Source organism: Mirounga angustirostris, unplaced genomic scaffold (assembly GCF_029215605.1).
Source record: "Mirounga angustirostris isolate CCGP_5_RB_7025 unplaced genomic scaffold, mMirAng1.0.hap1 SCAF_6, whole genome shotgun sequence".
Classification (NCBI taxonomy): domain Eukaryota; kingdom Metazoa; phylum Chordata; class Mammalia; order Carnivora; family Phocidae; genus Mirounga; species Mirounga angustirostris.
Genome location: NW_026991714.1, coordinates 32,939,237 through 32,952,339, shown reverse-complemented (window position 1 = coordinate 32,952,339; position 13,103 = coordinate 32,939,237). Strand labels below are relative to the sequence as shown.

At 48.9% G+C, this 13,103-nt stretch overlaps 1 protein-coding gene across 1 annotated transcript; it reads right to left on the bottom strand.

The window, feature by feature from the left end:
• Positions 1 to 3,348: 3,348 nt before the first annotated feature.
• Positions 3,349 to 12,195, bottom strand: IL19 (interleukin 19). Its single transcript, XM_045876135.3, has 6 exons — positions 11,056 to 12,195; positions 8,704 to 8,850; positions 8,485 to 8,550; positions 5,877 to 6,029; positions 4,848 to 4,922; positions 3,349 to 3,875 (listed from the first exon to the last, which is right to left on the bottom strand). The coding sequence occupies exons 2-6, from the start codon at positions 8,845 to 8,847 to the stop codon at positions 3,780 to 3,782; spliced, it is 534 nt and encodes a 177-aa protein (XP_045732091.1). The 5' UTR covers positions 8,848 to 8,850; positions 11,056 to 12,195; the 3' UTR covers positions 3,349 to 3,779.
• Between the last annotated feature and the right edge of the window lie 908 nt (positions 12,196 to 13,103).

Here is a 13,103-nt window from a genome sequence, read left to right as displayed (position 1 = left end):
TTGTTTCTGCCCCTGGTCAGGCATTCATTCCCAGCTGCCTGGAGACAGCCTGTGATCTGCAGGTACCGGGGATTGTGCTGGGCATGAATGAGGCAAGGTCCAGCCAGGTCGAGGGAGGGACCCCACACTGGGGCGAGTCTGTGACTGAGGAAGGATGAGTGCAGGAGGGTGTCTGAGTAGCAGAGAGATTCAGGAAGACAGCCAGAGCCTGGCTGGTTGCACTGAAACTCCAAGTTCCCTCTCAGGAACTCAGCTGACAGCCTCCTGGGGTGCAGGAGGTCAGTGCCTTTTCTCTTATCTCACTTGCCAGTGTAAAAAACATGTAAGAGGAAGGCTTTCCTGAAACAGTGGTGTTTTATGGGAAATAAGATTAGAAAAGGTGAGAATCAGTAGGAGCAACCATCATTTTTAATGAGCACCTACTATACAGCTACTATACACATCTACTATAGATGATGTCCTGAATCCTCATAAAGATTCCGTGAGGCAGCTCTCTCCTGCCTTTAAACTGAGGCTCAGATTAAGTAGATTGCCCGAGGTCATACAGTAAGGGCAGGAGCACGATTTCACACAAAAGCCTATCCTTTTATCCTCTTGGCCAATCTTTCGGGCAAGACCACAGTTCTAAAAGACAGTTGCCCTAAGCATGCCTGGCTGTCAGTGATTTGCTCTGGAAGATGGAAGGAGGAGAGAGTGTTCTCCAGGAGGAGCCCAGACTCCCAGCTGGACCAGGAACATCATGTGACACATTCAGAAGCTGGCTTCTGCTTCTTTGCTCTGTGTTGGCCCATTAATGAGTGTGCAACTTTGCAGGATTGTTGCTAGTAACCCCAGGTCCTTTTTTGTGAATCTGGGTTTAATGATCTGCATTGTTTGCATCCAGCATAGTAATCTAGGTCCTGAATTATATAGTCTTGGCCAAAATAAAGTGAACTCCCCCAGCAGCAAGGGGAGAGAATACTGGAGCCAGGAAGATGGGACCTGGATTTACTGTCTACATCTGCCGTCCCTTAGCCATGTGATTTGGGGCAGCCTCAGCTGCTTTCACTGCTCACTTAGGATAAGACCTCTGACCTTGGCTCCTCTGGGACTCGAGCGAGATCATATATGTAAAGTGCCCGCCGTGGTCCTGCCACCTGCTGTGAGGTCCCTCCCTTGGCACCTTAGCAGTGGAAGGCCAGCCCTAGGTTTGCAAGGGTGTCTAGGGGCTTGTAGAGGACTCAGAAGGGATGGTTTGGGGGAGAATTTTATACTTGGTTCCTCGGCAGGCATGTATTAAGCACCAGCTCTATGAAAGCAGAAAACAAACAGACAAACAAAAAACAACAACAAGGCCAAAACCAGAAACGTAACTCTGTTCCAGGCTCCCTGTGGGCTACAAAACAGTTCAGGAGACATTCTTCAAGTCCGGAAGGAAAGAAAGAACAGGTGCACAAGTGAAGGGGACAAATGAAACACGCAGACAAGAGATATAGAAGGAAAGAGAGGGAGAGAGATCTTCTCCTTCCCTAGTTCTTTCTCCCCCTCCTGCCCATCTCCTCCTCCTCCTCCTGTACCACTTCTTCAGCTAGGCAGGTACAGCTCATGACTCTGGGAAAGCGCTTTCCCTGCCTCCTGCCATGCGTGCACAATGTGAAGGCAGCATTCCATCATGACTGAGGGTCCTGGTTTTGGAGTAGGACGCCCTGAGTTTGAATCCCAGTTCCACAACCAGCTGCATGACCCTAGGTATGTGTGGAAACTCGCCAAGCTTTAGATCTCTTCATCTGTGTAGAATTGGGTTGGTCAATCATCTTTACCTTACAGGAGTATCGTGAGGAGGACTCTTAATAGTCTATTAATCCTGTCAGAACATAACACTGGATTTTTTTTTAACCCTACCTCTGTTTACCTGTATATGTGTCCACAATGTGCAAAGGCCCTAAGATGAGAGCATGCCTGGGGTGTTCGAGGAACACAGATAATAGGCCGGGATGGCTGGGTCGAAGTGAGCCCCAACGCGCAGTCAGGGCACGGTTAAAGGAAACGGAGCTGGGGAGGCCATGTGGGCAGATCACAGGGCTCTCTAGGCCGTCTTGATGACTCTGGCTTTTAAATGAGCACACACACGGGTGGCTCAGCAGGTTGGGTGTCTGCCTTCGGCTCAGGTCATGATCCTGGGGTTCTGATTTGGAGCCCCGCATTGGGCTCCCTGCTCAGCAGGAAGCCTGCTTCTCCCTCTCCCTCTGCCTGCCACTCCCCCTGCTTGTGCTCTCTCTCTCTGTCAAATGAATAAAATCTTAAAAAATAAAATAAAATAAATGAGCTCACACAGGAGATTGTATAGGGGTCATTATCCACATTCCGGACAACTAAGGACCAAAGAAAGTCAGTGACATGCCACAGGCAGCTCATGCCAGGGGAAGCCTTGAAGCCAGACCCTGGCTCCTGGTTGGCACTCTTCCTACCAGCGGGGCAGCCCCCACCCTGCTGGGCTCTGGCGGGGGGTGGGTGGGCTTCGCCACGCCTGATGCTCTCTCACAGCAACACTTTGAGATTGGGGTCACTGTCTCCCCTTTACAGAAGAGAACACTGAGACAGAGACATTAAGTAGTTTGTGCCAAGTCACACGAGCTGGGAGCCAGCGTGTCTGACTTCGGAGATCCTGCCCTGTCCATGAAAGTGGGCTCTGTGGGATCTCTTCCTCGGGTAGCAGTGAAGAAAGGATGCTTCAGGCAGCCGCTGACAGCCCAGATGTTGACGCAGGCTGGTGCCAAGAAAGGCTCGTCTCAGCACCCGGCACGTGGCAGGTGCTCAGTAAGTGTCAGCTATTATTGCTGCTAACCACGTAGGAGAGTCCTTCTAGAAGATGGTGCCCATTTTGGCCTCTCTCCACTGTAGCCCGGGCTACTTCTCTGTCCAGCACAGCCCATGCCTTGAGCTGCACCTGTTCCACTCTGTACCAGGACAACCAGCCCTCTGTCAGAAACCCCCTCTCTCTAGCGCAACCTATATGCCCATGGAGGACGACTTTAGGGTCAGAGGTGTATCTAGGTTGGGAGCAGTAAGACCGAGAAAGTCACAGAGATAGAGAGAAGAGGAGTGATGTCGAGAAGCCGGCGGTCAGAAGCCCTGCGTCCATCTTCTTGATCATTAGGTGGAGGACAGGGTGCTGGGTGGGGGCTTTGGGGACCCTGTGTGGAGCCCTGCTCTGCTCTGACTTGCTTTGGGACTCAGTGATCTTATCCCTCTCGAGCCTCGGTTTCCCTACCTATGTGCATTCTTTAAGGCCCCTTTCAGTTCTAATGGTCACCACTTAGGATTCATTGACTGGCCCTTGCTGAATGAGACACTTCCACTAACTGGCAGAGAACTTAGTTTATTCAGGAAAATCAGTCTGTACAATATGCACTACAGGACATCGCTCAGCTCGCATCACAGACACGGGATAAACAAGTGCACAATAAATTAGGGGGGAGCCCACCCGTTCCCTCCATGATGGCCCTCAGGAAACTTTCCACAGACCCGTTTATTATAAATATGATGGCAGACTATTTGGCTGCTTTAGGTGGGATCAGGCAGCCCGGGTCCAGCCAGTGGGCCTTGCAGCCCCACGTGGAGATCTGTTCAAATCTAGATTTTTCCCTGCAACACCCCAGCCCCAGACGAGAGAATTCCAAAGTGGAGAGAGGTCTCTTTGAAACACCCTCATCTGCATATAAAGGGGGCCTTCCCCATCTGCCTCCCCTCAGGCAGCCCACCCGGGGCTGTTGCTCCCTGGGGTGTGAGCTTCCTGGTCATCAGGCCGCAGAAGTTCCTTGATGATTCTTGTCAATCCAGGCTAGAAAGACGTCAAGCTCTCCCAGAGACTTAATGGCAGCAGACTGGACCTCCAGCTGAAACCAGGCACATCGTCACAAGAACCTGCCTTTCTAGACTACACAATCGTTTTCAATTCTCTCCCCATGTTCCAGTCATCATGAACTTTCCCTTTTATCCATCAGTTCTATTGGCAGAGCATACATACCCCAAAATTATTTTTCTAACAGGCGACCCAAATTGTTTTTCCCTCAGTTTCCTAATTTATCAAATGCAGATAATGGTTCATAGCACCGTTACGAGGAACATATGTTAATATTTGCAGTGTGCTTGGGATAATAGCTGGTTCGTGGCAAGAACAATACAAGTCTTAGCCAGTTATAACATTATCCTATGGAGCCTCTCCACAACGCAGCAGAGCTGTGAACAGACTCCTGCCTCCTGACTTGTCAAAGCATTGGCATCTGTTGGGAGTGTGGTTGAAATGCAGAATCTCGGGCCTCATTCCATACCTACTAAGCCAGAATCTGCATTTTATTTTGGCGAAGTCTCCAAAGGATGCATGTGAAAAGCACTGCTTCTGCTCCACCTCTGTGTGAGATGTGCGTTCTACATGTGCGTACCCGTGAGAAACACTGTTCTTGGTCACCCCACAGAATGCTGGTGGCACTTACCGACCACAGTGACACCTAGCAGGTAACATGTTTGGTGCACAACAGCTTACAGTTCACTGGGGATCTTGACTCCCCCTGTGTCACACCCATCTGAAATGGTGTGTGCTTTCCCTCCAAATCTAACACAGGTTAGGTTCTGACATGTGAGGGCAGGAGAAAATGGTGGAGGCGTGAGAAGGGGAGCCCAGGAAATTAGCCAAGGGGCTAAGACCTACACACTCCTTGCTGACACATAGAATTGGGAAGACCAGCAATAAACACTTGTTGAGGGAATGAGCGACTCTGAGTGGAGAGGAGGCAGAAGGGTTGGCACATGCTCCATGAGGGTCCCACGTCCCATCTCCATCTTCCGCGTCTCCCCCTGCCTACCCTTACCTGATCATAGTTGTCGTGGATGATTCTGGTGGCATTGGTGGCTTCGTCCCTGCAGTGACACTGCATCTGCTCCTGCTGTGATCAAGTGGAGGAAGCACCCATCAGAGGACCTTTCCACCCAGCCTGCTTTTTCCGCCCAAGGAGGGATATTCCTCCTTCTCCCCAAGGGTGGAGCTATGGTTCAGCTAAGGTGGGTCAGGTGGGTCAACTCGGGTTGGAGCAGCGACGGGAGAAGAGTCTGTTGATAGAGTCGCCCTGTGTTTGACCAGGTTTTTCTCTCTGGGTTTGCAGCTCACCCGACTGGAATGGCCAGGAAAGTAGGGGCCAAGTCTGCCTTGTCACCACTCGGTGAATGCAGGACCCCGCAGGGAAGGCACTAAATATATATTGGATTAGTGAATTAAATGATTGATTAAATGAATCTTAATGTAAGTATGGCAGGGGTCATGACTTCTAACAATTTTAGAACCGGAGGAACAGAAAGGAGAGAGAATTCGCCACAAAGTCACATGGGTAGTCATTGGCAGGGTTGGGGCTAGAACCCAGGGTTTCTCCTGGTCTAAGTTTTTGTGGGTTTGTTTGGGTTTGGTTCCGTTTCTGGTTTTTGTTTTTAATAGAGTACAATGAATTTATAGGCAACCCTTAGGGATAGACTATAGGATGGAACAACCCAGAGGTCAATGGGTATGGAAAGCCCAAAGGGCCACGAACAAAGAAACTAGAGAGATACGTATGATGAGCCTTGACTCCTGGGCATGCCTCTGTCACCTGCCAGCACTGAGATCACTGAAGGAATACTTTGATATAAGGTCACCCCAGGAGGATGATCCATGAGGAAATGGGATCTGCTGAGGTATCAGCCGGGAAGAAGCCCTGAGGAGGAGGTTCTGGACAGTTCTCCCCATGGATGACAGGGCAGGGGATTTCCCTTGAGTCTAGGAACCACTACAGAAAGCCGAGTGAGATCAGCGTGTCCTGGGCCCTCCCTGGGGCCGTCGGGAAACAGAGAGTCCTGATGTGACCACTCACACATTGTTGCAGAGCCTTTTGCATGTAGAGGAAAGAGTTGGCAATGCTGCTGATTTTTCTCAAGATTTGGGGGTTCAGCTCCCGATGGTCCTTGAATACCTTGTCCACGTAAAATGCCAGGAGGTTCTTGGTCATGCAGCATACGTCTAAGGGCTACAGACACAGTTAGAGAGAGCCCCAGGGACCCTCTTCTCTTACCGTCTCAGAGACCAAAGAAGCCTATTTGTTAGGGGCATCAAGGAACAAAATAGCTACAAGTCAATTTTTTAAAATTCATGTTGTTGTCAGAGTATCCATGTCCTCTCACCACATCAAAGCTACTTATGACGAGAGATTGCGATTCCTCTTTTTTTATGGCCAGGAAATATAACAGCAAGCGATGGAGCCCAGTCACAGACTAGAATTCTCTCTACAGCATCCCAACATGTCATCACTAACTTCAGCTTAAACCCTTCCCGGAATTCGGTGTCTCCCTTTTGAAAATATCCACGTCTGAGCAGCTTTCTGGAAAAGTACTTCCTTATGTTGTGCTGCGGTCCGCCCTTCCGTACCCTCTCCCACCCCTCAACCTGTATATAAATACATGTATATAAATATCAGGAGCTCTTGCATACCTGGTGTGTGCTGGGCACTATTCCTTCCATTGTAATGACATTGTATTTATCCTGACCGCCCTGCTCTGCTCCCCCCCCCCACCCCAATCTGTCCTTTTTAAACTGCAGGGATCATTTGAATGGAGCTAAGATTTGCAAGAATGGAAACTGACAGCTGCAGAAATGCTAACATCTGGGCATGTCGGGTGCTAGCAGAGTGTTTTTGTCTCCAAGGGGCAGGGGGCCTTGAATTCCCAGGACACAGCTCAGAGCAGTTGTCCAGGCTGAGTTTCCTTCTGGCAATTTACACCCTGCCCTGAGACCCAGTGAGTTGCTTGGCAGGAGATTTATAGCCCAGTCTGAGGAGGGAGGGGTGTGAAGCGTTTAGGGGGACAGTGCAACCATCTTCATTAGCATTAAAGCAGCAAAGCCTCCTTGGCCTCACAAGCAGCTTTTCCTAGATGGCAAACTCTACTTGTGATGCAAAACCCTTCTTCGCTCCTGCTGGTTCCCTTAACCAAAGGAGCAAAAAGTGGTATACCTTTGTTTTAACAGGGAGGGAGGGAGAAATATGATAAAGACCTGCATCTTCATTGACTCTTATGCCACATCAGCTGTTTCTGGACCTAGAGAGGAGAAAGAATCTGGAGACAAAGGGGGCTTGGGGGTTTAACCACTGGCTCAACCACTGACTAGTCATTTTCTCTCCCAAGCTATGTCTTTGCTCATTTGAAAATGATGGCTTTGGAATAGGTAGCCTTCTGACTCCCTTCCAACTGCACTATCCTATGAGTCTCTCATACAGTTGGCTGGGATAGTATTTAGTAAGTGGCTACATCTATTTACTACAAATGGATCAGGCCCAATACTGCCTATAAGAATTATCTCACTCAGAGAAGCCAGAAGAAAAAAAAGAGTAACTCATTGCAACTATTCTTTGCACTCTGGCAGATAAATCTCTGAAAAAAAAAAAGGATCTTTCTAGAATGCTTACAAGGACTGGAGGAGCTCATTTTTTTTTTTTTTTAAAGATTTTATTTATTTATTTGACAGAGAGAGAGACAGCGAGAGCAGGAACACAAGCAGGGGGAGTGGGAGAGGGAGAAGCAGGCTTCCCGTCGAGCAGGGAGCCCGATGTGGGACTCGATCCCAGGACCCCGGGATAATGACCTGAGCCGAAGGCAGACACTTAACGACTGAGCCACCCAGGCGCCCCTGGAGGAGCTCATTTTTAAGGGAACTTCTCAGAGACCCCTTCTGTAAAGTGAATTCTTACCTTGTAAGCCAACTGTTTTGTAACATACTCAACACCTCTCGCCTGGAGAGTTTGGATGGATCTCTTTACTGGCTTTCCTGCCTCACATTTTCCATTGTAAAGAACATCGCCAGACAGTCTTTCTGAAAGATTCTGTGGTCATACAGTCTTTGGCTCAAGAACCTACAGTGACGCCTTATTGCTGTATTATAAAGTCAAGGCTCAGCCTGGCTTTGAAGGTTCTTTGTAAGATAACTCCTGTGTATTTCTCCACCTCATCCTCTTCCGCTCAACTCACTCAGCTGCACGTACCCTCATGCCACAAGCCTGGTTGCCTCACTGTCCCCTGACACACATTCATTGATCTCACACACATTCTCCCTGATCTCCAGACTCCTTCCTCCTTCATCCACTGACTCATAGCCAACTCAACTTTTAAGTCACTGCTCATTTTCTCTGCTCCCCCATGAAGCCTTCCAGAATTGCCCTGAGCCACAGACAACCTGCCCCATTTGAGCATGTGGCACCCCCAATCCCTCTCTAGGTAAGTGGTGCTTCTTTGATCCCTCCTAGGGGTTTCCAAGTCCCTGAGACACAAGTGTGCCCTAACACATCAGCTGGCAAATGAGAAACTGGGAATATTTCAAGAGTACACTGGAAATTGGGAAGGAGAAGAAGATAGGGTAGGGATTTCTTTCTCAGCCCAGGGCCACTTCACCATAAAAATAACAATACAGAAAGAGCCAATACAAGCCAATACCTTAATGCTATGCAGCGTCTCCGATGTGGACAGAATGGTGACATTTTGGAAGGTGTCCTTAGCTTGCTATGGAGGGAAACATAAGGACAGACATAAGCCGTGAGTACTCCATGTCCCCCTGAGACACAAAGGATAATGAAAAGGAACTTGCTCTTCAAGGTAAGATGGAAGGTGAGACACACTCCCTTGCCCACACCTTCACCCTGAACCCATACTCACGATGGTTTTTTTGATTTCTTGGAAAGCCTCTTCTATATGGTGTATGTCCATGGAAATCAGACACCTCCTCAGACCTCGGGTGCGCATTGAGCACAGGAAGAACATAGCAGCCATGAGCCAAAGGGAAACACGCTGTGCCTTCATGTCCTGCAGGAAGGGATGAAAGTCAGCTGCCCAGCTGAGAGGGGAAAGCAATGGGGACCCCTGACCAAGCTTGCCTCTGGACCTCAAGGCAGACCAGGCAGCAGCCAAGAAAACAAGACTCAGTACCTCAGCCTTGTGGAGTTCATGGTCATGTGTCTCCTCCTCTGGTTTTCTTGAATCAATTGAACGAGCCCTCTCCCTCCCCCGGTGCCCCCACCTTCACCACAGAAAGCACAATACAGTGCTCTCTCAAGTCCCAGGGAGTCTATTTGTGTGGATATCACTCCATTATGACTCAACAGGGCTCCTTTTGTCAACAGTGATGAAAAGCATTGTTTTTAATAAATTAAATAGGAAAAACAGGGTTGGTAATACGCCCTAGGAATTAGGCAACAGATCTGAAAAACCCTAAAAGCACATTTTTTTAATGTTTGCTCCCGAAATAGGCGACACCCTTTTATTATAAACCCCCAATGTGTATCTGCTTAAAATCATTTGTTTGAAGCCAACTCTGAAGATGTCACCTTCTGGAGAAGATGAGAAAGGGAGGCACAAGACACCTCCAAACAGCTCATTAGCCACAATGAAGCGAGAGAGGGGGGCAAGTTGGCAGCTTCCCCTCTGTCACCCACTGAACCAGGGGCTGTGAGGGACAAGTTTGCAACTCGTTAGTCCTAGGCAGGGCCAGACTCTTCTAATCCCATCGCCCTCCCTGCCTCTGTCCTCCATGCCTCTCCCATGTAACCACTCTATGGTGTCATGTGGACACATGGAGAAAAGTCTTTTCCCCTGACTTTCCCCAGCACTAGTCCAGGGCTTAGCCTTAAAGAGAAGTCTTAGGACAGCACGTGTGATGAGACCAGCCCTCTGCCCTGCATCCTCCGTGGTGCCCGCCCAGTGTGTGTGTGTGTGTGTGTGTGTGTGTGTGTGCTGGGGTGGGTGTGGCCTATGGCAGTGCACAAGATAGGAAGCTTCGGGGCTGCAGAGCCCCCCACCCACTCCTCACTGTAGTCCCAGTGCCAGAGCTATAAAGCACATGTGTGTGAGAGTGTGAGCCTCAGCGGGCCCCACTCCCCATCACCATTCCCCCGTCTTCCTTGGAATCCCCAAGCTCTTCTCCAGAAAGCCAAGAAATAGCAAATCCTGTTTCGAAAACCATTTGCCTCATGTCTTAGTAACTCAGTATCATTCCCCATAAGCACACAGTTGTAGAATGATCCTTCACCATGTGGCAGGCATCATGCCAAAGGGCTTGATTCATCTTTCTCCATTGGCAGGGAAGACTGTAGAGTCCCCCACAGCTCTAGCCTCCCTCAAGGCAACTAAGACACTTCTAGAAAGTCAAGTGACTGGGAAAAGAGCACAGTTTTTCCTTTGACAAGACGACTTTCAGAAGCAGTGGGACACCTCTGATCGCCCCATGCCGGGAGCCTCAGACATTGTGCAGAGGAGAAAGATGCCTCCCTTAGTTTGGTTAGGTGAGCCCAGACATCTTGGCCAATTCAGAAACAGTAGTAGCTAATGTTTATCATACATGCCACATGTGGGGGGTATTGTGCCGAGCATTTCCCACAATTCTTATTGAATGCTCACAACCACCCTGTGAGGTAAGTTGTTTCTGTCCCCATTCTACCCAAGAGGAAACTGACACAGAAAGGTGAAGACATCTGCCCAAGGTAGGCAGCCAGCAAGTGGCAGAGCCAGCCCTGGAAGACAGGTGGGTTGGCCCTCGAGCCAGCTGTCCTTACCACCACACCATCCCATGGACAGTAGCATTCCCTCCGGGGCTCAACTGGATTTCCCAGCAGCTCCCCTCCCACCAGACAGACAGGAGCACCTTCCTGAACCGGTCCCACTAAACCAGCAGTGCTCCTTACATTTAAAGGGCTATTTAATACTGCAAAGCCTTATTTTAAAAAAGAAAAGGCATCAAATGCCCAGCACAGCTCCTAGAACAAAAAGGTTATAGTAGATATTATATTCCTTCCTCTTCCCTTCCCTCCTGCCCTCCTTCTTCCCCATTCTCCATCTTTTCTTATTGAGAACAAGGTACTAGGAGGTTCATCCTCTATATGGAGTACCCTTCCCCAACCTACAAAATACCCAGGCCATACACAATGTTGACAGGTCATCTCTCTATAGCAGTGAGGGACAAGGGCTAAGATGGTGTGCCCAAAAGCCTCCAGCGAAGGCCCACGTGAGCCTCACCTCTCACCAGGTGCTTCCAGGCCGCTCCTGTGTCTTCTCTGTCAGCTCTTTGCCACTTAGAAAAGGCTGGTCACTTTTATGCAGGTGAATAAGAGGAAATGTTGCCAAGGTTTACTGGGTGGGTCCGCCTTTGGGAGATTATTTTTCTCCTTGTTTCCTTAGTATCTCATTTCCTTAATCGTTTTCTTTCCTTGCTTCTTTGAGATATAGCTGATTAATCATTATTAAGAAATGCCTCTTTCTTCTGGGTCTTGACATGCAGCTTCTAGGAAGAATAAACTCCCCATCTCCATGCAAATGAGAATTTCTTGCAATTCTGTGTCCATACAGAAAAATCCAAGTTAGGTCACTGTGGCATGTCACCAACTGTACCCTGCAGGCAAACTCAGGAAAGTATTCTCCTGGCAGCCCCACCCTGACAGCAGCCAGCCCCATGAGGCGCTGCCGGCGTCCTTGTTCCCGGCACAATCCATCGACCCAATGCCTCATACAGCTGTTGGGCACCTTTTTGTGCCAGGGGCTAGTGAAATGCTCTACGTGCATTATTTTGTTTAACCTTATGGGAAACCTCTTTTCCCCCTCTCAGAAATATATCGATTTGAACATCATCTCTTTCCTCTTTCTCATATCCCTTGGAGGGCCCTTTCACCTCGATTAATGCAGGGAGAGAAAATGAGAAGTAGAAAGTGGGAAAATGAGGAAGTCTAGGGGCTTGGCAGACTCAGGAACAGAGCCTAGAGTCCTTGTTCTTGGAACAGAAGACCCTCCATCTAAATTACTCTTTGTATACAAACTCTACATCATGACTTCTCCAAGGATCAGGGTTTGGGGTGATGGTGAGGGAAAGATAGGTTGTAAAAAGTTTCCTCCCCAAATAAGCACAGCTTGTTTTTACCAAATGAAACACTCTCAATGAAGATGGGCTACAATTACAAGAGACCCACCGGGCCCTTTGGACAACAGGCTGGAGCTGACCTTGCATGCAGCTAGACTGGGGAGTGATGGGCAGGACACCGGCAGAGAAGAAAGAGGGACAGGGAAGTCTGGGGACTTTTTATGGGGGTAATTGCAAGGGAAAGAAGCTATGAGAGCTAAAAACCTTGTCCAGCATCTTGGACTTAGTGATATAATACATGTCCTAAGAAGCAGTCTATTGTAATGATCATGGTGTAGCTCTAGATTTATACCCTGCCTTTCCCTCTTCTCTGTGAGACACTAGACAAGCTGTTTATGACTTTTCTGAAGCTCAATAAAATAAGTAAAATAAACCATGAGGATTTGAATGGGCTAATGGACTTGATCCATGATAAGTACTCAATAAATATTATTTATTCCGATGCCATGTGCCAGGCACCTGGAAAAGGAGAAGACACCTTTGTTAGGAGTTAATAGGTGTCTCTCTGTTCCTTCTAGCAGGGAGAAAGGAGCTCTCTTGAGTCCAGAGATCTCCCACCCACCCACTCCTGCTTCCCCACAGAGGGGCTGGACAGGAAGGTGGTTGCTGTGTTCCCAGCATGGCCTGAGCCTTCTGGCTTGTAACTCACAGATGGTGACCCACCCCCACATGCTACATGATTGCAAAACTGTCCCTTCTGGCTCTCACCCTGTATTCAACCCCTTGTACTCAGACTGTATGTTCTGACCCAGCTTTCATTTCAAGGCACAGATGCCATATCTCAGGGAACTTGCAGAGGAAGGAAAAATATGTGATGTGTTTATAGCTCCTTTCTAGCACACAGTATATCATAGCAGCTGGGCCTATAGCTCTGGAAGCAGCCTGGCTTAGGCTGCCTCCCTCTAATCCTGTGGCTGTCAGACTGAAGGCAAGCCAGTTCATCTTTGAGCCTCTATTTCTTCATCTGTAAAATGGTGCTAATTGTGCCTACTGAATACTCGCTATGTGGGCAGGGTGTGTAGATTTAAATGACCTGGCACATAATAGGAGGTTCAAAAATAGTAACCTTTGGGGCGGCTGGGCGGCTCAGTCAGTTAAGCATCTGAGTCTTGATCTCAGCCCAGGTCATAATGTCAGGGTTATGATCTCAGGG